Consider the following 26,532-nt stretch of genomic DNA (forward strand, 5'->3'; position numbering starts at 1 on the left):
TCCCCTCCCCTCCCCTCTTGTTTGAAACTCTTTACTATATTAAAAAACTCTTCCTGTCGCTGGAATTCAATCCAGTTCACCCTTTTCATTAAATAACAGCAAGGGGTTTTTTTTGTTGGTGGAGGTGTTTGGATTTTTAAGTGGTTTTTTAAGTGTTGTTATCTGYAAAATTTAGTAACAATGTTTGATTGAAAAGTGTATTCTACTTTYTGCCATTGCTGCTCCTTGTTTAGCAGAAGGTAAAACTGATTGATGCACATGCCCTCATAGCTGACAAAATGCATCATTTGGGGTTATGAATGTAACTTACTTTTTGAGTACAGACTTGGGATTTGGTTAACTGAAGACATCCCCTTAAAAGTCAGCAGTGATGCGTGACCCATTCTGCYGCCCCACCTATTTTTCCTTGATTAGGAAAGGGAAAGGATGTACTGAAGATAACACTGAGGATACTTTCCAAGTGATCTGAGGAAAAGAAAGAACAAGGAGAAGGGATCATTAAGATGATAAATGAAAKCTGGGTTTGCTGTTGTTACAGGTTAGTTGTGTTTTCTCAAGGGGAGTGAAGGATGAGGGGATGCACCATTTCCCCAGGGAGAAACTATAATCAGCTCTAGAACATTTGAAGTTTTAGGAAGAAAAGGTCCTGACTGCTCTACAAAGATTGAAGTGGCCAAGCAAACGTTCATATTGAAATGATAGTAAGTTTGTGACAAAACAGAACACAACATGCCATTTCCTAAGAACTTGGAGGAGGCTTAATAAAAGATGCCAAAATGTTTGTTTGCATAAGGATGAGTGATGGCCTAGATAAAAGCTGCAAATTGTGATGAGAAACATACCTAAATTAATCTTAAATTTGTATTTAATCTATTCCTCTTCCKGGTATTATGGCTAATATTCTGTTACTTAAGTGGTCTTTGAAACCCTAATTTCTCCAGAACTTTTTGTAATAGGATTATTCAGTACATAAGTGGGATTATAAGCATAATTCTTCAATTCTGTATTCTCTTTCAAACAGTATCAAAAATAATGTGTTTTGGGATGGGGAGGAAACTTCATGACTAATGTGTTTCAAGACTGCAACAATTGTGCAGGAACTTTTTCATTTGGAATGTGAGCTGTTACAAGCCACCATCACTTCCAGTGGTGTTCAAAGAAGTGGAAACTCTAAAGCCAGATGACCTAGAATGGTGGTCTCAGAACTTCTCACACTAGCCAGAGGAGCAGGAGTACTTCCTCTGTAAACAGGGGTCTGCATTGGTTTTGTGCACTTGTACATGTGGTTGGAGAATAGAATTTTTTKATTCAAAGCAGAAAATTTTAAAGTTCGTTTGCTATACTTCTAATTCTRTGCTTTTCTCTGATGTTACTTTCTCACAGCTTCTCTCTAATTGAAAGAAAAGCTTACCCCTTTGAAGAGCAATAATGCAGTTGCAACTGTATGAACAATGGCAGCTAACAGAGAGGGCTTGATCTCTAAAATTGAATTTTATCAGAAGTCAAGGAAYRAAGAATATTTTAGACATTAGAGAAGCAAGTGAAAACAAAGTGTTTGTACAACTTTCTTGGATTCTGTGTAGTTTGAGATCTACTGAGGATKTCTGCATTTGCAAGGTTTCAGTACAACACTATTTTATCTGTAGATAAGATATAGTGCAAGGTGTCCATCTCTGTCTTCTTATTTGCAGTGACAAGTGTATATTGAGATGACAAAATTGACACAATCTTACTATTCTTTAATCAATCCTGTCTGTTAGTTTCTTGTGCCAACCACGGATGATTGAGAAGTAGAATTGCGGCTTCTTGGTCCTTCTGCAGTAGACTGAAAGGTTTTCAGTGACGGTGTTTCCACATGGTCTTCTGGTGATTTGTGCATTTTCTCATCAGTGTTTTCTTTCTGAAGGCTGTCTGGACTACAAGGTGAAACGTATCAGGAGGGATTAGGCAGTGCAGAAAGAGGAGGGTTTCTGTTTTTCTAGCTGACAAGGGCTTTCTCCAAAATTCAAATTTAAAATRCTAAGTTTGTCATTATTTTTAGATTTCTTGTTACTTTAACTCCCCCTACTAATGCTGCTGTTGTCTTTTGGACATTGATGAATCTATAATGTAAGAAGATATTGGGAAGGCACAGCAATTTTTTGCTATCATGCATGCTATGCGTTCTTCTTTATTAGAAAAACTCAGCAACCAAGCATGCAATGAATATGCCAAACATGCCTTAAGTGAAGTTGCTCTAAATGTACAGCATGGTTTTGAACACCAGTTATTTTCCTAAGTCAATTGCATACCTCCCAAGCTCTCAAAGAAAAACTTTCTAACCAGCTGTCAAGCCAGGAACCAATGTGGAAAATGGCAGGACCAKMGACAAATTGTTTCCCAGAATCCTCRCTGTTTGCAGACTGTCTGGACCTTAAATTGCAGGGCTCACATTATCTTTCAGATAACCCAGCACTTTCCTACCAATCCTGCCTGGCTCCTCAGGCAYACAGTGGCTGCGTGTAGCATGCCGTTGCATCCTTGGAAGAGGGGAAAGGGTATTATGAATCGTGTGAGTCAAAGGCAGCTGCTTGAGGATCCAATTTGTTCTGCATCCTTTAAGAGAGAACAAAACTTCTCTTCTGAATCAGTTCTCTTTTGAAAATTAATACACCTTTTGTTATCCACGCATGCTTCTGGGTGACCTGTTTTTATTGTACACTGAGGTGCAACAAAATAAGAAAAGGCAGTACTGTGACGGAAAACTCAGCAGTTTTATTTGAATGCCTAACCAAGTTTGTTTCCTTTGAAAGAACAGTAACAATGTAATGAAYGTCTGGTGCAGAGTTAAGTATATCCTTGTCCAAATTTGATTTATGTGATCATTTCTGGATGTTAACTCAACCATTGTTAGCATAACCTCCATCACTTCTATATTCGTGGTGCCTGTGGGCATRCGCTAGCACAGCTGTGTGAAAGAAACATGAAAGAAATCTGGTAGCAGTTCCCAGTGCAGGAAACCTCTTTCCCTGAAATAACAGAGGCTGGTGTGTAGTGAGCCATAGATCAATTTCAGGCGAGAAGATGGGTGTAACTGGAGGAGCTGTGTTCGGAGAGAGAAGGCAGCCATTGATTGCTGTCGCTGATTGACCTCTGGAGAGCCACGCGCAGTAAYGCAGACTTCATCCCGGGTCTGCCGACGTGCGTGTGCGTGATGTGGCTCTCAAATTACCTGCAGGAAAATGCAGCCACTCGGATYGCCTGCTGAAACACCTCAGGAGATACGCTGTGAGCTCGGGCCGCCTGGGCTTTGGAGGGCAGAAGTTGAGCTTTGTGAGGAATGCTTGTGCGAATGCTTCCGTAAATGTGTGTGTAATTAATCCAAGATGTCTGTGTAATCCACACAATGACTTTGTTCAGTGTACAGAGCAGGGTTTCTAATGCACTTACCTAGAACCCCTGTACTAGGCAGTAACTCCGTAGCATGAGAATGGGTATCTTTTGAGAGAAACAGATGATGGAGGTTTTTTTAGGTAAGCAAAACATTCAGAAGTTGCCACAATGATTAAACACGGTTCTCAAGGGAAGTTTTACGGGTGTAAACAAAAGACATTCTTGTTTGTCTTTCAAAATTGCACATAATTACTAAATCCTTCCCATGTGAGCTTTGCAGGTCTTGTTCTTTAACCAGATGCTGGAGCATATGTTTTAGTACCCATAGGTCYACACTCGAAGTTCAGGAATATCTGCAGTAATATTTTTGATTAATTTACTTTGTAATTCAATTTAATCAGAAGACAGTGTGTAATTTGTATCATGGGTCATCATCAAAATTTTATATTTACAATTTAAATTGAAATTTACAGTTGTCAATAAAGAGGTACTGTGTTCAGCATATTATTATAAGTCATTCATATAAATACTTCATTTCATCTTAAAACTACATCTAGATTTTGTGTSAGCTGGTGGATCACATATGCTTGGAATGGCTCTGCTCCTGGGAGATTCAGATGCAACTGCTGAGCTGAGAGCAGAATTTGAACTCTTGGCTGCTTCACCTTTTTCTCTTCTGCTTTAATCAACCTTTTTCTCTCAACTTCATAAAGTTGTGCTTTTSTTTTTTTGTTTGACACTGATTTTGGGAGGGGAAAAAGAAAATGCTGGTAAGATTATACTTGTTCGGGGTCTTTAGTACTCAGAAGGGCAGAGTCTTAGTCCAATTTTATGCAAGACACCATCATAATAAAGGACATTATTGTGGATGTCACAGTAATCTGTTATGGGTCATAGCCATCAGCTGATAAGTCCTGTGATTCAAAGGCAAATCAATTATGATTGACCCAAAGGACATGATTTTAACATGTTATTCTTTTAAGTCAACATCCAGAGTTTGCATGTGGATAGCCYGCAGTGCTGGAWTCCAGCTGTTCTGTCAAGAGCCCAGTTTCAAAAATATATTTGCTACAATTTTTTATCAGTGTTAGGAACTTTTTCCCTTATGATGAAAATGCAGAACAACAGATTACTGTGAGTAATCTTCTTTGCATAATAACTAGAATACAGTGCTCACCTGAAGCAACAAGTCAGGTTTTGGTGGCACTATCTGCTGATGACTACATTTGAATTGAGACTTATGACAACCATACAGAGCAATGGGCAGCAAGTTTGATGGTTCAATTCAGGAAATACATTTCATAATAAGAAGTTATTTGTTTTCATCTGATGTGTTTGTGCCTTGGCAAGTATTAATTGTGCTACTGAAGTTTTCTGGTAATCCAAAGGATAAAATAACCACTTCTTCATAATCCGATGTATACCTGCTTGTTGGGACTCAGGCCAAACCTTCACCTTCAGATCATCCACAGCAACTCTACGTGTGAGTTTTAAAGACAGTTTTGGAGAATGTAGGTGGTAATTTCAGTCATCTGTCTTTAACTGAAAAAACAGATATTAACTTAGATAGAAATTAGTGGGAGCAACTTCTAATTTTCAACATAAAGAAGCAAAGGTTTTTTGTACTTACAATTTTAAACTTGTTACCTGAAAGTGGTGACAGTTTGTGGGCAAAGATGAAAATAAGAAAGTTGGAAAGTGGAGAAACAGCTAACACAAGTTTAAAAAGTGAATTTATTTTAAGAGCATTTTGTTATCCAGGAATTAAACTGAATGCCAGCCATTTGTAGCAGCCCTATATAAGTGAAAAGGAATAAGAAAACAAGTCTGCTTGTTCCTCCATGTGTCGCTGCCACTGGGTAACTGTCTGTGCCTACATTAGTCACTCCTTCAACAGGCCATGAAATTGTTCCAGCTTTTAAAATGTGTGAGAAAATTAAGGCAGGTGCTGGCACATCATAAATGAAAACCTGACCTTCAGGCTGGTACAGTAGTGGTGTTGTTACTGTTTGCATTCTGGAAACCACATGGCTTGTCAAGTTGCAGTAAAGGTACTTTGTGCTTTTATATTATTAAAACTCAGTGAGATCTTTGGACTGCCCATGAGAGCCATGAGATGTTCTGGTACTGTGAGTTGCATTGATTCTCAGTACGTAAGGATGAGTTTTTTGGATGTTGTTACTGACTTTGTGCTGCTCAGTAGCTGTTGGATTACTTAATAGGGAAGAAACGTGCTACAGAGGGTGCTCACACATCTGCTGTTAGAGAAAACGAATCCTGAACCATCTATGATCCGAAAAAACCTTAGCGACTAGTCTGAAAATCCTCTCCGAATAATACCACTCATAGAAAGAGCAGACAAAGTGATATTTTAATTTCACAGCAGAACAAATGTTCAGTATTTTTTTCACAAAGAGAGATGGAAAAATAGAGTCATCTTCAGTGCATGGATATTTTTCGTGAGTTCTTACTTAAAGCTGAAATCCAATGAATTTCTGTGGAGCTTCTTATCTCAAGGAATCATTATTCTCTCAAAGGACCATTTAATCTTCAGTTTCTTACAAGGTTTATCTTACAAATAAAGCTGTATTGAATCGTACTGCCTTCAACCAAGCATCCAGTTTCTGTCCTCCCTTTTTCCAAAACTTATACCAGGCAGCAGAATGAAAATACCACAGCTGTATGTGAGGTTCTGTTAAAAGTTCAAATGAAATTATCTAAACCATTATRAGTTTTGGAAAGCCTCCATATTTTTCCAAGTACAATGAGGTAATTTAATTACTCTAATTAATGATTTAATCACTGTGTAAAAACTGCCTTGGTTTTTGTGTCACATTTAGCCCTATATGAAAATCTCCTAATGCAGCATTAGGGAATTAGAATTATCCTAGTACTGAGTGAAAATAACATTCTGTTGTGTAACTAGAAATGCCTGTATTATCTGACTATATGTTCTACCTCACTGCAGAGCTAAAATATTTTCTTCATTTATAATTTACCTTAATATGTAGAAAGRACAGTGTAGACAATGCAATAGGATTATTAACCTGTTCTTCTTTCTCTCCTTTATCTCATTTCCCAAAAGTGGGTCACATGTTTGTGTTTTCAAACTGTATTTTGATGCCTTTTYTTGGTGTCACTTTTTATTTTATACCCAAGATCACCTTGTACTCCAGTGAGTACAGTTTTTAATATATTTCAGTGACACTTCTGTGAGGTAGCAAGGTAMTGCTATTTTCAATTGTATAGTGAGAGAACAGAGGCAGAGAGGGTCAGAGTAGCTTACCCAATTCTGCCTAGTCATTTAGGCTCCCTCTGACACCTACAGTATGTGATGTGTCACCCCCTTCCCCCTGGAGACTCAGCCTGGGTCACATTAAAGGCTGTGGCAGGCAGTGTACTGAACTCAGATCTTCCAAGACCTACATTAGTATTCTCTTTCCTCGAACATTTCCTTTTTGAAAGAAGCAAATACCTTATGGTGAAGTGATTTGAATACTGCTCCTTCATGTGGCTTGGCAAGAAGYATGAGTTTCATGGTTTTTGTATTGCTATTTTAAAGCTTTTGATATTTCTCTTATAAAATAACTGATAATGTCATCCATCATCTTGAGTTTCATGGTTTCTGTACTGATTGCTTTTCACAGATACTACWCTCTCAGGGGAAATTGGCACCAAGAAAAAAGTGAAAAGACTGTTAAGTTTCCAGAGGTATTTCCATGCATCCCGGTTACTGCGTGGAATTGTACCACAAGCCTCTCTCTACCTACTGGATGAGGACTACCTTGGGCAAGCAAGGGTAAGACAGGTCTCCAGGTCTCCATTTCTTTAATAATGCTACGGAGAGTTTCAGTTTAGTTTCAGTCTTCAGATAAACAAATTTATGGCTGATCTTTCTTAAATGACCCACGTTGCATGCCTGCCTCACCGTGCACAGGTTGTCCATTCCTCACTCATGGATACAGCCTTGAAGGCTTRCGTCTCAAAGCAGCAGAAAATGTCWAAATSTATTCAGCATTTTCAGACTCMAACTACTGAAATTATAATCTGGATTTGTCAAGGAATGAAGGATTTCTGATWAAATTATTGATTTAAGTGCAGCCTTGATGCAGGATTTAGTTCATACACTTGAAAAAAGATGGGTGTCTCTCATCTGGTGTGGGACAGCTATTAGGCGACCCACAATGGCTCTCCATAGTGGCAAAGACTAGGAAACAGGGAATATTGACTGCAAAAATCTTCACAATGGTCAAAACATAATTAATTATCTTATTTTGCAGCTCTTATACTGGCTTTGAATGGTATTTTCTAGCAAAACTTGCACAAYCAATGGTACTGGAATKAYATGCCTAGGTATTTTTATTCTYKGTAAGAGGAGACTATATGATAAGTRTTAGAAAGTAATTAAGAATCCAGAAATGTTTGAATAAAGACTAGAGATGGGACTGAATGTGTGTTTCRTTCACACATAACACCACTGTAGGTCATACAGCTAGTCCAGAACCTGTCACTTGACTCAACTGATGTAGCTGTAAAACCACTGCATGTGGTGGTAATKGTGATTTCTTCTGCATCTCTGAGTGGGTAACACTGTGTTTAAGTTTACAAAAGCTATTCCTGTGCTTTCAGTTTTAGCAAATCATAACTCATATCCACCATGAGAGTTAAGATTTTAAAACACTGTTAAAAACCTAAGAGAATTTGCACTGACAATTCAGGTACATGAAGGAACAAAAAAGAATTTGTGCAGTAAAAGGGAATATTTTCATCATATTTTGGTTTATATTGTTCCTTGGTTTCAGTTCCATTTGGAAGGTATTTTTAGTGTTGTGTTAAAAGTGCAAGCGATATTTTATGCAGGGCAGCTACATCCTCCAGCTGATTTCTCCTATTTCAAATACACCTCTATAGGTTTATTGAACAAAATTTTAAAGTTAAAATAACCAATCCTGTGACTGATTAACATGGAATAATAATTCAGTGTGCTTTAGAGTTTGACATACCAGTCACTGGCCTTTTCACATCTGTTTTTTCCAGCATATGCTATCCAAGGTGGGAATGTGGGATTTTGACATTTTCTTGTTTGATCGCTTGACAAATGGTAAGTTAATTTTTAAATTCTTTATTTTAATGTCTCTCATATATGACTATTAATTGTTTGCTAAATGTTTACACTTCAGATTACTGGTGAGAAATTGGCCACATTTAACCTCTCTTAAAATCACATCCTGGAGCTKTATCAGGCTTTTCCTGTGCTATAGTGATGTTTAAAGTGTGCTTTTGTATTAATCTAATCTGTAACATTTGTTGTCATCACCTTTTCAAGAAAGTGTTTCTGTTTCATTTACCTGGGAAATTCCCAAGCTATTTAAATATACTTGTTAAATAGTTTGGTCCATAAATCCAGATGTCTGTAAACAATCCATTTTTATCACTACAAAAGACCTTTGACTGAAGATATCTTTGCTTCTCTTCAGCAGCAAGAATTAGGAAATTTATTAAGAGAGTAAAAATCTGTGAAATGTTTTCTCTAAATATACGACTGTAAAAYTAACCCCCTTCCCTCCCAATGTCCAGGCAATACCTCTTGATCAGGTAACTGTTGAAGAGGGTTATGATCACACTTCTCCCCTTTCTGTATTGCTCATAGAACTGATACCTCATTCCTCATTTCCTATTTCATTAGATCTGGTTGGGGCAGAAGGGGTAGGAAACAGTTGGTTTAGAGRGTCATTCAGCTGGGTGACTGGCAGAGAAGAGTGAAAAGGATTTCAAATTGCCTGAGGAGTAAAAGCATAGTTCTTCTAAATTCCTTTCTGTGCCCCTCCTCAGTAGTCAAGACTAAGTAAATTTCCATGTGTTCTTCACAGAGATATTTATTTTCTTTCCTGAGTTACGTTAAATAAGAAAAGACTCCCTTCAAACTTTGTTTATATGTAGTATGGGTTGGTTGGTTTGGGGTGKTTTTTCTAACTTCTATGGGAACAGTGCCAATGAATTGAGGAGTGCAAACTTTTTAAAATACTGTCTGTGTGTGTATAGTTGATCGTATAATACTAGTTAAGTTCAATTTTRCCAGTTTTCCCAGTATTTGATTTACAGTAAGGACAGTGAAACGTTGCAGTGGGACTTGAGACTGTAAATGCTGCAACTCAGTTTTCCTGTCTGTGTCATCATTATGAGATTCAATTGTAGCTGAGCTGCATGGGTTAATTACATGCTTGTACAGCCATATGTGAAATAAAAAATTTAATTCCAAACTGCTCATTTCTGTTAATTAATTAATTAGCACAAAGTGATAGGCAGAATTAGGCAAAGTGAAGTGGCAGAAACACCACTCTTGTTTGTGTTGTTTCTGAAGATAAACCTGAATTACGAAGATGATGTCACTCAGACAAGCCTGTGTAAAGATTTCCAGTTAAAACCATCTCAGTTTGCCGTCTTCCAGTTAAAACCACATTTTGGCTGTCATGTTGAAACAGCAAATGTGACTTTATGGCATCTAGACACAAGAATGGCATTCCATTGGTACAGCCATACCATCAACTCTTGATTACATGTAGGAATAATTCATGTAAGTGACTTCTGAGTATATGAATGTCATCTGAGCYCATTTGATTGGAGATCAGGTGATAAGAGCTGACTAATAGGAAATTACCAAGATTCTTACTCTTGCTTGATTTATAACAGCTTGTTAAGGGAATCTAAGAGTTGTTCCTTTCTGTCTTTAGGAAACAGTCTCGTAACACTGCTTTGTCACCTCTTCAATGTGCATGGACTTATTCACCATTTCCAGTTAGACATGGTTACATTACACAGGTTTTTTGGTAAGTGCTCACCTCAAAGCCATCTTTGAATGAAGTTTAAAGTAGAAAATTGGAAGTTTTGAGTAGAGCAYCAGAGAAGGGACTGGCTTGTAAAAATAATGATGTTGTTGCAAATATTTGAGTGAAACATGCCTATGATATGTATCAGCACACAGTGCACAGGCTGATACATACTCAAGAACTTGGTTCAGTACCCAGTCAGTGGAGGGACTTCAAAAGGCACTGCATTGGGCTAAAGCCTCCAGCACCACAGTCATGAGGGTGATTTAAAATAAAGTGTGCCATGCAGAGATGTGGCCAGCTTAGGCCCACACAGAGACAGACAGACACTGTGGAACCTACCCGTGCACAGTACGATTGTGGTGCAGTGTAATTATTTTAGTGACTAAAAGACCACTGAGACCCAGGGCAGTTAAAAGCTTATGTGCAAAATTCAGCAAATTATATCAAGCTGTCTACACTGAATAGTGTTGATGAAAACCCCTGCTGCTGTTACTGCCAACAGAAATATTAGCCCCATGCTGTCAGTGAACCAAAAGAAGAAATTGGCCAAAATCAATTACTTTTTGCACCACTTTTTTGAAAGCAGCTAAATGCCAGTTTTTCAGGCTGTCAGGCAGAGTTTCCAAAGCAGGGTCTCTTCTTTAAGGCTGCCTAATTGTCGCATTTGGTGTGGAGACAGACAAAATCTCCCTGCTGTTTCCTGCTCCTGTGGGCAGACATGAAGTGGACAGTCGGGTAATTAGAGCTAGTGGTACTCACAGTTTAAGGGATTACCCTCTGTACTTCCAGATGCTTGTGCAGCTGGAAACAAACAGAAGGCTTGGGCTTTCTTTGGCACTCCTCATGCTGGCAGCGAGCGCCATGGGAGATCTGCCTGTTAGCTTTCCCTTTGATTAATTTGATCGTGTCTCAGAGAGCGCTTCAGGCAAGATCACATGCAGCTTCCAGCATTCATGTGGTGCTGTCCCAAGACCATGGAATGGTGCACACACTGCTGCAAGGAACAGAGGGGTGTGAAGCACGCATCTCAATGATTTTTCTGTCCGAGAGAAAGCTGAGAGTTAAGAGGTTGGTGCTCATGGTCCAGCTGGACCAGTTCCAGCACTGCAAGCTAAAGCAAGACAGACTGGCATTTTAAAATGAACATGTAGATGTGACTAAAATTGTCCCAGGAGATTTTACTGTGAATACCCCAATGCTGTATCTATTGATTCTTCACCTGGGGGATGTCGGAATGCATTTGGCTGCAGTTCATTGCTCAAATAACAAATGATGGCAGGATATCAGGGCCTCGCTCCCTGCTGCTGTAAAATAGGTGGTACTRCCTTAATGGCACACTGCTACCCTATGACAGCAGCCTAAATAATTACACTCCGTTGTGGATAAATTTGCTCTCTTCCTTGTTTATTTTACTCCTCAATGAGAGCCTTCACTAAGGCAAGAAAGAGGTGATTAATGCACTAGACCCAGTATATCCCCTTGGGCCTCACAAATCCTTTCATGCATTTTTTCTCTAAAGGTATCCCAATAAAAGCAGCAATTTAAATAAGCTACAGCTATTTGAAGAAACTCCTTAGGCAGCTGCCTGCAAAACCTCAGATTGTATTTTAAGTCCAGTTCCCATTTGTGGCCATGGCATTCAGAGACAAAAGGATCTTTGTTTTCTGTTTTGATTCCCAGTTATGGTTCAAGAAGATTACCATAGCCAAAACCCATACCACAATGCTGTCCATGCTGCTGATGTCACCCAAGCTATGCACTGCTATCTGAGGGAGCCCAAGGTAATGAAAACCTTTCACGCTGATGTTGCTTTCAGATGGTTCTCAGATTTTTTTTCCCAGGACTGAAATAAAAACCCCAAAAGATACTTCTAGATAGCTGAAAGTGATGGCGTGTTTGAAGTCAGCAACAAGTCAGAAGCAGCGTCAGCTGCAGATTACGGAAGTTTCAGTGAAGCCACAAGAGTCCCTTCTCATCATGCAGGCAGCGTGTCTGAGTGCTGTCATGTGAGCTGCAGCCAYCAGGACGGTGTGAGCCATCCACTGGTGCCTGCAGTGTTTCTGCCATCAAATGCAGCAGGAGGCAATGCATGCCTGTGCCTCGGCCACCTCAGGGCATAAGCTCCTCGCATCACTATTTCAGAGTACCAGACTGGGCAGTTCCACACCAGGAAAGGGAAAAGCAGTCCCTTCACATGGGTCTGCTGCGAGGGTGTCCTCTGCATGAGTATTTGCTGCTGCGAGGTCTCACAGCATCGGGGTGGTGTTACCTCATGTGTTACTGGAAGGCTCTGTGATACTGCAGTGCTGAGCCACAGTATAAGAACATAACTGATCTTTTCTGGCTTGGCTTAAATGAAAGGATGTTCTGCTAGAACTAGCACTTTGTTCCATCAGAATATAGCAGTGGTAAGAGAAGAGAGGAGAGGAGCAGGCCCCACCTTTCCTGTATTTTCATCTCCTATGAGATCTGCAAGTCCTTTCTTGCCAGAAGGGGCAGAGAACAGCCAACATCCAGAACCTGTACCATACTGCTCATCAGTTCTCACCTCAGGATGCTTCTTTCATTTCATAGACCTGTACACTGTACAGACTCAKCAGGCTGGTAATAACTGCCTCACTCTCAGAAACAGAAAATGCTAAGACTACCTTTTTATTTTTCTTCATTTATAACAAAATTTGCTTCTAAATGAGCTCTATAGCAGAAAAAATCTGGACAGGTTTTCCAGCTTGAATGTTTGAAGTTAGAAAAGTAAATTATTTTCTCTAAAAAAATACACATACTTGAACTGAGAGAGAGATTTAACAGCCAAGTTTGAAATTTCAGAATTTGATAAACTCTGCATTTTATAACACAGTGCTATGCTAGAAACTTTAAGCCTGATCTATGGCTGGTATTACTAAATACTCGGAGATGCAGAGCTCTTATGATGGATGCTAATGTACTCCAGCCTGCCAGCATTCTTGTTTGCTTTTTAATCTGAATGTTTGAGGCTATGCCCAAGCACTTTTATTACAACAGTCTTTATATTGCCATGAATGATAAAGAGAGAAGAAATACAAACTATAATAAAACATGATTATATAGTCTTAATATCTTTATAGGTGTTTKTTCAACACTCACCTTAAAGACGTTCACAAAATTTATATTTGACATTTGTATACAAATGCCTACAGAACCAAGCAATGCCATGATGTCAGCTGGTTTATTTATTTACCAAAAAAGGTGTTTATTGTTCTTGTTGTGATTAACGTGTGTGATGATTCAGCTTGCCAACTTCCTCACGCCGTCGGACATCATGCTCGGACTGCTTGCTGCTGCAGCTCATGACGTGGATCACCCAGGGGTCAACCAGCCCTTTCTGATTAAAACTAAACACCACCTTGCCAGCCTGTACCAGGTAAAACTGCTCATCAAGTTGATAATGTGTGAAGTGGAGTCAAGGAGGGTTTAAGCAATTTGCAGTGAACTTTTAATGCCAAAATCTTGTAGCAGGGGGATGATGATAAAGTCATCTTGCGCTTTACRGTCTGGACAATTTCAGTCAAGCTCCTCACTGGGTGTCACTTCTAAGAGCAAAGCTGGTATGAGAGAAGAGGTAGAAATGTCAGATTTTGTGGAGGATGTTGAAGCCAAATCAGTTGCCAGATTATTTCTGGTGTAGATCATCTGGGGTAAGGAACTGTGGGTAGGAGATTTGAAATCACAGCAAGAAGACTTCATCTTTCAATGAGCAAGTAAACAGCAGGCATGCTCTAAATTGCTATGGAATTAAAAGAAACCTTATCTTCATGTGGCTGTAGTAAAATTAAATACTTAATGAACGCTGCATTCAAGAGAAAAAAAAAAGGGAGATAGGGGAAACCAAAGGAAAAGCTGTAGACATTTACAGTAACATTCCTCAAGATACAAAGAAAGAACTTCAAGAAGGCCACTTGGTCACACCACAGGCTGTCTAGACCATTATCCTGTTTCTAAGAGCAGCTAGTAAAAGATCTCAGAGAAAAACATGAGTCTGGGATAAGTACAGAGTTGTCCTTCACCTTTTTTTACCTATACATCCTTTCAGCTCTGGCAAACAGTAGTAGAAAACTTTCTGAAACAAAAATCTCAGGCCCTCTTGTTCGGTAACTACCAAGGAACCCATGCTGCCTKATCTTGATGGTCCTTTTTGAATATACTTGAGGTTTTGGCCCATTGCAGTCTTGTAGCTCTGTATTTTATCTACAGCTGTCCTGTGGATATGTATTCACATCCCTCTTTGTATTGTACTTACATACATGTGCCAGACCAATGCTGCARATCTTAAATTTGGTCACACTGACCACAATTCATAGGTAATAAATGGAGATAATATTGATTTTGAGACTTTAGAATCAGAATCATAGAAGCATGAAGGTTGGAAGAGACCTTTAAGATCATCAGGTCCACCCAAACTGTTCASCCAGCACTGCCCTAAAAACCCAGTGCCWGATCYRGAYGCCTCTTAARCAYCTCCAGAGATGGTGACTCCACCACKTCCCCAGGCAACCTATTCTAATGCCTGACCAGCCAAACAGTGAAAATTTTTCTCTAATATCTAATCTGAATCTCCCCTGTCTCATCTTAAGGCCATTCCCTCTGGTCCTCTCRCTGCAGGCACAGCAGGAGAGAYTGTCCCCCACATCACTGCACCCTCCTTTCAGGCAGCTGKAGGGAGTGATGAGGTCCCCCCGAGCCTCCTTTTCTCCAGGCTAAACACCCCCAGCTCCCTCAGCCACTCCTTGTAAGATATGTTCTCTGGTCTTYCGTGAGCCTTGTTGCCCTTTGCTGGACATGCTCCAGAAKSTCCATGTCCTTTTTAGAGTGAGGGCCCAGAGCTGGACAYAGCATTTGAGGTGTGGCCTCACCAGTGCTGAGTACAGGGGAACAATCACTGCCCTGCTCCTGGGGTCACTGCTGGCCACACTGTATCTGATCCAGGTCAGGATGCCATTGGCCTTCTTGGCCACCTGGGCACACACTGGCTCATGTTCAGCTGCTGTCAGCCAGCACTCCCAGGTCCTTTCCCACTGARCTGCTTTCCAGCCACTTTGGAAGCGTCAACTTCAGCCTTTGTGATGAGGTGTCAGAAACAGAATATCCCAGGTTCAAAATAAATCTACCTGAAGAAGACTCACTAATAGCTATGTACACATCCTTAATAAATCGAGAGATTGCTGTGATGTGCTTATTACTTGGTAAGTGTCTCTCTTGTTCTCCCCTGCTTAAGTAATGCATGAGTTTTCCCATAAGAAGTGGATTGTGTAATGGCACAACTGTCCTGCCCTCCAGCATGGAATGGGCCGGACTGTGGGAGCCCCAGCCAGGACATAGTGATGCTCAAATGCTGAAAACCTTTTGACTGGCCTCTCACAAGCTGATGGAGCTTACTATGTCACAYCCATATGTTTCTGGTCCATTTTATTCCAGTCTTTTCTGAATGTCAGGCCAGCTGAGTGAGGAGGGAGAAAGGCCAGGGGCCTAAGCCAGGGTACTTTGGGAATGTTAAGGATGYTTTGAGGAGGAGTGAGTGGAGCCACTCCATAAAACCCCTTGTCTTATGAAAAGGTACAAACAATTCCTTCTCAAATTAATAGTGGCAAACAATAGTTTATAATTAGGTTGAAAAATCAGGCTAATCTGAAGGACATACAGCTAAAATATTAGTATCTTGGAGAGGCGGTTTCTGCTCAGTCATTTGAGTTTGAATTTATATAACTATAAATGTTGGTTAGGAAAGGCAGTGACAATGCAGAAATTGCAATCTTTCAACAATGAGTTTTTAAGTACCCTACTTAAGGACATTCACTGGAAAGTTTGAGTTATTTTAACTGAAAATGATCCCACATTGTTTCCAGAGATTTTAGTAGTGTACAGTATATGGATGCCAATAAAAATAACTGCTGGAAAAAAGTTCTGCTGAAAACATTTTTTGTCAAAAAATGTAGATTTAGCAAATAGCCTTTAAAACATGTACTTTAAAATGTGCTTGAAACTGAAACAGAGTTCTTAGGTTTTTGGTTTTTAAGTAGTAGAGCCACAGAAAAGCTGGGATTAATCAGGAAACGGATCAAATGAAAGTAAGTTTTAACTGGCTGGCAGTCATCTGTCACTGGGACGGTGGGCTTWTCCATGTATGGCATCTCTTTGCTTTTAAATGTCTCTTGACATTTAAAATAGAACTTTACATTTAGAAGGAAAGGTTTCAGAACGAGGCAGTTCAGTTTTTGACAAAGATGTAAAATGTTTGACAGCTTCTGAAGTGTGTATATGAGAAGAGTAATATTTCAGGAAGACAGGTGACATCACCCAGAACTTCAGAGCTTTCAATATTTATTTTCAAACTAAATCCATATTTTATGATGCAAGACACTTTGTTTTGTAATCTGCAGGGTAATTTCCACGAGTCTATTGAGCATAATTGCATGCACCATAATTTTGTATAAAAATAAAAGCACCTCATTCAAGTCTCCCGGCTTAAAAGGCAGCTGAGTGTAGGTGACTATTGGTCTGGAGGTCACTCAGTTTTCCTGTGAGCAGCACAACAGCATTCCTTGTAATGTGATGCAGATTTTGCTTCTAGCTTCCAGTGTCTGGCTTTTAAATGAAGGGTGAAAATTTAGAAGTGTGGATACATCACAAACAACATCTGTAGTACAAAACAGGGTTCTGAAAACTTTACAACTTTAATATAGATGTAGGTGAGCTGGAAATAGGAAAATATGTTTTGGGCATTGGTGATAACAGTTCTACTTTGTAGTCTGCCTTAAAAGGAACACTTCTAATTCAAGAGTTGTTTTCRATGGTTTAACATTGTGTAGTTAAACCAACTGTTCAATGAGTAAGAATAGATTGAAGAAAGAAATTCTGATCCCCTTTGACTTTGAATTAAAATTGAAGTTTACTCTGCATCTAGTTAATGGCAAGTCTCCCTCTCTTCAAGTTGCTATTCTCTTTCAAATGTGTATGTCAAATGCAGTGGTTTGAATAACTCAGGGAAAGTAACAGATTGGAAATACTGTGATAGTTTAAGTACAATAAACAGGGTTGTTTTCCTCACAGTCCCAAAGTCTCTGTTATGGCCACTGGGCTTGGGCTGTAAATGTGACAGAAGCTTCCTATAGTGCAGCCTTTAAAGCAAACTTGCACTACTCAGTTTTTTAAAAAACTAAAACACCACGTGAAGCAGAGCTGAGAGCCCCTGCCTGCAACCCAGCACTCAAGACTTCCCTGCATGGGTCGTTTCCCACCAGCCTGGCTGATCAGATAGCTTATGGCAATTAGTCTTAATAAGGCAGTAGTGTGTTCCTGGGTGGAATAGCTGACTTACTAATTGTTGGCAGCTGCTTCAGGGACTCTGGCTCCCTRCATTTAAGAGGGGAGTCATATGACTTCATGCTCAGTTGTTGCTTGTTAACTTGACCTTTCCTTTTCCCTCCTCCCTGTAGTTTCAGTGTGGGAAACTGAACAGTGCAGCAGTGTCARTTTAAGGTTCTCCCTATTGCGGCAGGCAAAGAGCAGAAACTTAGAGAAGTGGAAGTACTCTGGGACAATTGCCTGGGTTTGCTTTTTCCTATGAGTAACTACTAATTGGATGCAGGAAAGTTGTCCAATGCCTACGCTTTCAGCCCTTCTGGCTGGCCTTCATTATGGCCAAGCAGCAGCTACATCCATGGAGTGTAATTCCCTGTTTGAGGCAGGTGCTGCTGAATCAGCTCCTTAAGCAAGTAAGACTGCCGTGCTGGAAGGGATGTGGGGACACAGGGCGCTCCAAGGGGGGGTCTCCCCACTCCTGATGTTTCAAGGATGCAGTTGGACCAGGGTCACAGGAAAGTGCACACCTGCACTGTTTTAAACCAGTGTATGCTTTTCCAAAAACCAAAGGTGGCAGTCAGGTAGAGTTTGTCGAATTTACCTTGGGTAAGAGGATGGCAGCCTGTGGCCTTGGGGTGACTCTTGGGATCAGTATTCAACTCTGCAGCTGGGTAGGTGAAAAAAAACCCAAAACCAAAATTGTTGTTGCATCCTGTTACATTCTCTTATTTTTCTTGGTCAGACTGTAGGGTTGCAAAAGTCCATCCTGATGTATTTAGGCAAAAGGCGAAAAGGGATATTTAGGTTGGCAAACGAACAGAATTGCTGTCAGAAGTAATTTCTATATTGCATAACTGATGTTGAGATCTGAGTCTGTCAGCTCTGCCTAAGAAAAGGAATTGGTTTTTGCATGATTTGAAAGTTTTGGAGTTGGTTTTACTTTGTTTTATTCCCCCAGTGTCTGTGATTTCTGTAAGCGAAAGAAACAGACAAACCTAGAGAAATACCAAAGCAACATTGAGTGAATTCAAAAGCAACAAAAAGCACTGCAGAAAGTACTGTAATAGGAAGTCAAACCAATTTGTACTCTCACCTTTGCACTAGACAAGATGATCAAAATGCAGATTGGAGCCTGGTTACTGGTAATGTTTAGTGTTTCAACAGCCTTTAGCTATGACAGGACTACAAAGGAAGAAGGGAAAGACTTAGGGAGAAAATGCTGCTCAGTCCCTCTTGGAAAAGTGGAAGCTGCACATCATGTCCCATAGGAAAGGCAGTACTATGGCAGCAACACCTCAGAGCTGTGGGACTGTGGATGAGGGAGCTAGAGATCAACAGTGCCTGGAGAGAGGGATTCTGACTCCAGTTTCCCAGTTGGCAGTGACAGGGTGGAGTCCCTGCTGTGCTACCTACTCAGATGGTCTGTTTATATTTTATTTTGCTTTTCTTACCCAGTGCTCATCTACTGCAAAAGCCATGAACTGCCCAGAACAGGGAACAGCTGTTAAAGGTTTCTGAACAGGTGACATTTCAGAGGCATTTGGTGGTAGAAAGTACTCCGTGAACCAAACAAGTGATGATTGGCAAATGCATTGTGTGTTAGGGTAGTAATTTCAAGTCATCAGACATAAGATACCCAATTTATTGTAATTTGGTGACAACTTAGAAAGCTGGGTTTCTGTTACCTAGCAATTTTTTTTTGACCTAACTTTAGTTTCACTTAGTTGGAAGCAAGGAAACAAAGAGGACTCAATAATTTGTTGCATACTAAGTTGCAAATGCTCAGCAGTGCTTTCCTCTTGCTTTCACTGAACAGCTGCAGGCAACTTCTAGTTCCCTGACTAAAAGGGAGATTTGGCAGTTTAGTTTTCTATTTCTTGTCTGCTCTGCATTCAAACTGTAGAGGCTGAAAAGTCAACCTGGARTCAGTAGGAGGTAACAATATGATTTTGCATTCCTGCTTTAGTTCACTTGTTAACAAATCTATTAAAATGCGAGCTACCTCCCACTCAGATGAGATTAGCTCCTCTGTTCACAGCAGGACTCAAAAATTGCAGAATAACAGGGCTCTAGGGYTGACCTTAGCTAAGAAACCCAGAAGCACAAGGTCCTTAACTACAGAAATCTAGACCAATTACTCTAATCCAACCGTGGTTGAAAAGCGCACATTTTGGGCTCATGTTGCAGCATGTCCAGACACCTCTGGGTATCACATGATATTGCAAATCCATCCATGTTCCATGGATGCCATGCTAATCCATGCCTTTGTTGGTGTTGTTCCTSCCCAGAACGTTTCGGTGCTGGAGAACCACCACTGGCGCTCCACCATCGGCATGCTGCGAGAGTCGCGCCTGCTCGCCCACCTGCCCAAGGAGGTCACGTAAGTGTCCACCAGTGTCCATCACTCAAACTAGGCCATGGCCTCCTTCACCCTGCTCAAAAGCTCCCTGGCAAAGAGGCCCAGGCTTCAGAATAGGCTGAACTTCCTCCCCCTTCTTAATGCAGCTATGAAATCATGAGACAAAGTTAAACAAGTTATACAGCAGAAGTACTTTTTAAGACGTACCCGCTTCTGCAGCACAAGAATGGCCACTCTCAGTACCAGGAACATGGGAAGTCCCAGCAGGACTCAAATGGAGATTGTTGGCATTTTTCATTTTACATAGCACCAACCGAATGTGGAAAGATATAGTGATTAAAAACAGGAAATTGAAGGACTTGGTCCAGGARCATCAAGACTGATCTAGACTTCCACACCTCGCTGAGAAAATGTGGTTCAGTCTTTARGGATGACCCAAAAAGAAAGCAGAAGCATGAGCACCTTTGCCAAGTTGCTGCTAGCTTTTTACCTGCTGGTTTGGTGCAGTGTTAGTCCCACCAAGGATGGGAGATTGAGACTGCAGGATAMAATTTTAAATCACAGGTGACCCTACCAAGAATATAAACAAGTTATCTGGAAACAGTAAGATCCATATCCCTGCAGAAATTATTTGCATCAGATCAACAACTTTAACAACTTTGCAGCTTCAAAGCTACAATATTCACTGCTCAGCTCTGAGCAGCTGAAGTAAGATGTGTTTTTCTTGATGCAACATTCTGCTGTTTCAGGAGAGCATTTTTTTGTATTTTCCTAGCACTTTTCAGAAGCCTTCAGAACAACCTGTGCCAACAACCACTTTTTTCTACATGATCTATTCCTCTTGAACCCATTTGGGCAGATACACCATTTATACCTGCAAACCCCAGCAGAGACTGACCAAACAGATCAAACTGGATCTATAAGGAAAGAGGAAGSTTTATGCCAGCTGTGATCCACAGCAGGTTGTTTTGAGCTATTAATGTTCAATAGTTCCATGATTAAAGGGGCTTATTTTCCTGCATTGCAGACAGGACATCGAGCAGCAATTGGGCTCCCTCATCTTGGCAACAGACATCAACAGACAAAATGAGTTTTTGATCCGTCTGAAATCTCACCTTGACAATCAGGATTTGAGACTGGAGGATGCTCAAGACAGACATTTTATGCTTCAGGTAACTTWAAAAAAWTTTKTTAATTGTTTTTRTTAGTTTTTCAGGTCACAGKATTKCCTAGGATATGTTAGAGTCGGATATGATAGCATGTCTGGACATCAGCCACTCCTCATCTATTTCCCTAAACACTTTCTTTCTGCCACCTGGCATGTCAGGCGACCATAAGGTGCCTCCATTATTTCCTTATGTAATCCTTGAATTACAAAGCTGTGAATGCAACAGACACAGKACAGTGTCAAATGCTAAGGAACGAAGATCAGCTAGTAGTTATTTCATTTCCAGAGCACTGCTCTCTTGCCAGGTAATGCTTCAATTGTAGCGTCTCTCACTCTCTTCTGGCAAATGTCACGCCACTGGTGATATTTTCTAGCACCGTGCAGGAGGGCCCCCTTGCTGGTGTTCTTTCCAGGACAGCCTGACATGAGGTGTCCAAGTCCTGTTCTGTGATGGATGCTCAGAAACTGCCTCTGCAGAGACAGCTGTTGCCATGGTAGCAGATGCTTCTCTAGTGCATCTGCCCAGCTTATAAAAAACCCATGCTTTATTCAAAAATCAAATAGGTTCGCACTGGTTCTTTCAGCTAAGCTGCAGTCATTAGCAGACTCCTCAGAATAAACCTCTACCTTACTAAAGCATTATGGTGATTAACGTAGCTACATATATTTAGTTCTTTGGAGAAATTGCAATAATTTCATTCTTAAATACATTAAGAAGTTGAARTTAATTGTTACCATTTATAACCAATAAACACCTGCATATTTTCCTTCTGTTAAAGTTACAGAAAATGTGACAGCTGCAAGGAAAGAAGTGCTGATCTGTTAATTCTTCCCCCTCCAATAGTGTGGGAAATGTAGTAACTTCACCCCTATCCTGCCTCAGACACAGTCGTCTGTGCAGGGCAGGATGACAGGTTGACCGTATTTCTGGACAGACAAGGCAAGAAAGTTGTGCAAGTGCCAAAAGCAGAGGAGTTAGAGCTCTCAATTATGGAAAAAAAAGGCTTCTTATGCACTAGGAGCTTAGGAACAAGGGAGCAGACAGGAGTAAGATTTACTTATCTGTTGGATTAGTTGTGGAAGAAGAAAAGAAAAAAATAAAAAGATCTTGATTGATTGGAATAAGCTAAAGAACRTTTGAAAGGTCCTTGTAATAGACCATAACGTAAAGGCTAATTAGCTTAATCCAAAGAGAAAAATGACTTGGAGACTTCCCTCTGCCATTTCACAGGTCTGAACTCTTACAGGAAATACTTCTTATGTTTTCTTCCCGGGTGCCAGAATGAGTTCTGGCTTCTGTCAGACTGAATGACTSTGCTCTGTCTGTGAAGAAACAAGGCACATGACATTTTGTTCCAAGGCAGTAAGACAGGCAGACTGCTACATGGTTTACTTTTCTGAAGCAGTTACTTGGTTTTAAAAACCTCTTCCCATGTACTCATTCTCCTGCAAAGCACTTAGAAGTACTAGTTAACTAAGTGAAACCAGGCCAGGGGCAGTGCGGAGAGTCCTGTGCTGAGCTTTGTAAACAAAAATATGCAGGCATTAAAATGAAGTGTAATTGAAGTGAGATGCAAGGTCACTCAGTGAGACCACAGAGAAATTCTGCCCAAATACACCAGCTTGGCTCTTCCCTTCCTTGTCATCAGCCATGGATGCTGAGCCAAGCAGTCAGCAGGAGCCAGCCTGAGGCTTTTGTTGGCTTATTCCTTGCAAGGAATATCCAAAACACTTTGCAGCCTTGGAAAGTGGCCCTGCTCTTGTTCTCACTATGGTAAAACAGAGGGCTGAATGAAAGTTTTGTTTGCAGCTTAAATAAATGCKCTTTTCTCAAAGGGCACATTTGGGTGAGGCTGAATCTCTGAAAGGTGATCTTAACCCTTCCCAGCATCCCTGGTAAGGCCTGGGAACTTCATGGCTCCTGATTTACTGCTATAGCACTGCTAAACAGCAACTTCTTTTCTCACTACTATTTCTCTTCTTCCTTTCAGATTGCACTCAAGTGTGCTGACATTTGCAACCCCTGCCGGGTCTGGGATCTGAGCAAACAGTGGAGTGAACGGGTGTGCGAAGAGTTTTACCGGCAAGGTCAGTCCTTTCCACTCACAGCAGTCCCCTTTCACCTCAGCTCTCCACATTCTTTGTGTGACAAGTCAGAGGTCGCATTCAGCATAACCAACTTACCTTGAAAYGCCCCTTGAGAATAAGCTGTTCAGAGATAGGTTGCCTCATTGGAAAAGTGGRAAGGGGTAGAAGAGCAACAAGTGTTTCTCTGCCCTCCCTGTTCCTCTGCCAGCATGGGGCAGGAGGGAGGGCTCTGCCGTGCCTCAGCACTTGAATTCAGTGGAAGAGCCCATGGCTGGGTACTTCTCTGAGAACCTTCCAGTCACCATGAGCTGGGATGGTGCCGGCGCCACACTACCCCAAAATCCTACCGCTGTTTTGTCTCGCTTTTCATGCTTCCACTACAACTCTGATGGGAGCCTTACCCTCACTGTTTCCCAAAAATGACGCATTCTTCTGCCTGCAAATGCACAGAAAGGGTTCAAACACGCTGCCCAGCATGCTGTTGAGAGGGCCAAAGCAGGCAAGCCAAACCTCAGCTAGAACCTACTGCAAATGTTTTCAGACCCCTGCAGAGAGCGCAGTCCAGCAGGGTTTTTTTTTGAAACACAGTAATTACACCATTTGGCTCTGTCTGCATAGGCAAGGTCATGCTGTGTTACAGTACAGGGTGCAGCAGAGTTTAATCACTGCTAAATTCTTTGTTTAGAGCATCCTGAGAGTTGAAGGCAAGTGGTACAAACACTGGAAGAGTACACAATGAAGCCCTCAGTTCATTTAAAATTCTGCGCTACAAAATTAAGCCGCATCTAAGCWGGTACCTGGTACTGTTAGTCTGTAACAAGGACTAACAGGTCAGCAAGTTAATTTTCWGCCAATGTCAGTTTAAGCTGGTGCAAAGTCTTTGACTTTGATGCCTTTGAAGTAACATAAGCAACTTCCCCAATGAAGGTTTAGTTACTCATATGTGGAGTGAAAATGTAATCGGTCTCCAGCTCYTGAGGTGCAGCACCTCACCTTTAGTGTAATGGGGGATCATGCTGRGAAAGACAGCTCCACTCTTTCAAATGTAAGCTTTTGTCACAGCCCTCAAGATTTGTTAGTCTAACATCTAAAACATACCTCTGAAAGGGGATACCTTTATTCACTGGTACATGAGACCAGTGAGAARATCAGAGGGTGAAAAGGAGCATTTTTTGTGGGACAATATGCAGAAACTATGGTTTGACTGTCACTAGTGGCTGTGTAATCCTGTTTAGTGACATAACCGCCTGGTATAAAATCCCATGCATTTAGATGCCATTATCACTAGAAGGTGTTTTTGTAGGCCTCTCTACTCCCTTAGGCACAATGATGGGGCATGAAGGCATTTTTTGGCACTAAGTTTAACACTGGGAAACTGTAAGGTCTTGTGTTTTGATTTTTAACTGTAGGTGAGACAGATAATACCACAGTTAGTGCTTTATTTAATCTTCCTTCTGGAACAGATATGAAGTTTTGACTTTTTTTTTTTTTTTAAATTGAACATTTCTAAGGCTGTTTAGAGACTCAGATCCTAGTCTTCCAGTGTTCTGGTGCATCTACACTACATGTTAGTGAATAAAATATATGATGCAGATACATTTCACGGAATTAATCTGATGCATACAGCAGCTYCTTACAAAAACCTCTCCTAGAAAAATATTTCAATTTTTTCTCAGATGTTTTAAAAGTCAATACARTTAGGAACACAGGGTAAGTAATACAACTTGATTTGTATATATGAAACTGGAGCTAGTAAGAAAAAACTTTCAAGAAAATGGCTAATGTTGAGGCAACATTAATGATCARTTTCTCTGATGAAATTTTAAATTTGCTTGGAAGCTTTTCCCTAGCATGAAAGTTCTTAGGAATTAATTCATGCAGTTCCTTTTATAGTAACTTGAAACAAAAAAATTGACCATCATAATTTTAAGTTCTTATCATGCAAAGAAAAATCTTATTTTTRTCAATTAAGTGGCTTCTGAAAGACAAGACGATGATGATACACTTTGATACAGGTCAACCATTTCCTACCCAGAACACCTACAGAGGGAATATCACTGGAGTTAGAAATCTTCTTTCAGTCAAAACTTTTTGGAGGGGTAGGTGAGAAGACAGTCAAATTGCGCATTTGGAAACATAAGAATCTGTTACCTTGTCTCAGTTTTGCTAAATTTTCCTTTTGATGTTTTGTGAAGCTAAAAATGTTTTCCTGTTATTTTCTAAGTACTCAATTAGAACTGAAAATACTCTGCTCACGTTTAGGAAGTAATTGCATGCTGCAGAGGAAAGAAAGGCAAGGCTTAGAAATGCACATGGTATTTTACATGGGGCAGTAGAACCTGAGTAGCACAATAGCATTTAAGTCAAAACTGTAAGTGGGGACAAAGGAGCTTTTAAACAGAAACAGTGGATTTAAAGCAAAATGTTTCTTTATGGGTTGAATACAGTGTTTTGTCTAAACTAGCAGGTCTGTCTTTCTTACAGGAAAGTTTTGCCTAACCAGCCCTCACTACATCCTTATTAGTAAATCAGATGGACAAAATATTATTGTCTGAGGGGAAGTGGCACATCTTAGCTTGCACACAGCTAACTCTCACTTCCCATCCATACTGGAGACAGGAAAGGTCCTGTACCTCATGCAGTAACCAGGATTGTACACTGGCAGAGAAAGTTAACAGTCACAAAGGGTGAATGTCTTGCACTCACAGAGAGTTTGTTTCAAAAAAAAACAAAACTTAACTCAGTGCAATCTTCGCATGAAGTAATTGCAGGCACAAGGGAATGTAGTCTCTCCAGCAGACAAGTGACTGTTGGCAGTGAGCAAATGAGACTCTCTGAGATGTTTTTCTGCTGAATTCTTAAATCCAGCATGATCATTGCTGTTGATTACTTTCATTTCCATAAAAAACATCTCTTGCCATAGCTGTGTACAGAAGACTGTCCTGCGTGACCATTTCTGCAGGAATGTGTTGACTGTTTATAAGCATCTTCTAAATGCCAAATCKGGTCAATTCTGCATCAGGACTGATCCGAGGTGGCATTGGGAGTGAGCAGATTCCCCAGCCAGGTTTTTCTTCCAACAATTTGAAACTGTCCCCAGGGCTAGTCACAGCAGGACCTGCCTGCAGGAATCTTCAGGACAGTCCTGGATTTTGAACTGGAGATCCCCCTGGTACAATTAGTCAAATACTGTGCTGTGAAGGTGACCAGGAGTTCAGCCAACCACTCCACTGTCAGTCCTGTGCAGATGCCTCTCTTTGGACTTCCTGGATCACCCAGGAAATAAATGTGCTCAGCAGCAGCACAGGCATAGCCTGATACCCAGCTACAGCATGATAATAACACAGACTTTTAGTTTCATCCTTTTTCTGCATTTGTAA

General features: G+C 40.7%; 1 protein-coding gene across 4 annotated transcripts in view; it reads left to right on the forward strand.

The window, feature by feature from the left end:
* Positions 1 to 26,532, forward strand: part of PDE7B (phosphodiesterase 7B) — a 168,959-nt gene that overhangs the window by 136,451 nt on the left and 5,976 nt on the right. For all 4 annotated transcript variants that reach the window (XM_057379304.1, XM_057379305.1, XM_057379306.1 and 1 more), the window contains 8 exons: positions 7,020 to 7,171; positions 8,410 to 8,473; positions 10,104 to 10,199; positions 11,883 to 11,983; positions 13,471 to 13,602; positions 19,826 to 19,917; positions 20,924 to 21,068; positions 23,056 to 23,152. In XM_057379304.1, the coding sequence (XP_057235287.1) occupies positions 7,020 to 7,171; positions 8,410 to 8,473; positions 10,104 to 10,199; positions 11,883 to 11,983; positions 13,471 to 13,602; positions 19,826 to 19,917; positions 20,924 to 21,068; positions 23,056 to 23,152 (879 nt within the window). The remainder of the gene's footprint in view (positions 1 to 7,019; positions 7,172 to 8,409; positions 8,474 to 10,103; positions 10,200 to 11,882; positions 11,984 to 13,470; positions 13,603 to 19,825; positions 19,918 to 20,923; positions 21,069 to 23,055; positions 23,153 to 26,532) is intronic.

This window comes from Malurus melanocephalus, unplaced genomic scaffold, assembly GCF_030028575.1.
Source record: "Malurus melanocephalus ecotype Western Australia unplaced genomic scaffold, MMel_1.1 scaffold_400, whole genome shotgun sequence".
In the NCBI taxonomy this organism is placed as follows: Eukaryota; Metazoa; Chordata; class Aves; order Passeriformes; family Maluridae; genus Malurus; species Malurus melanocephalus.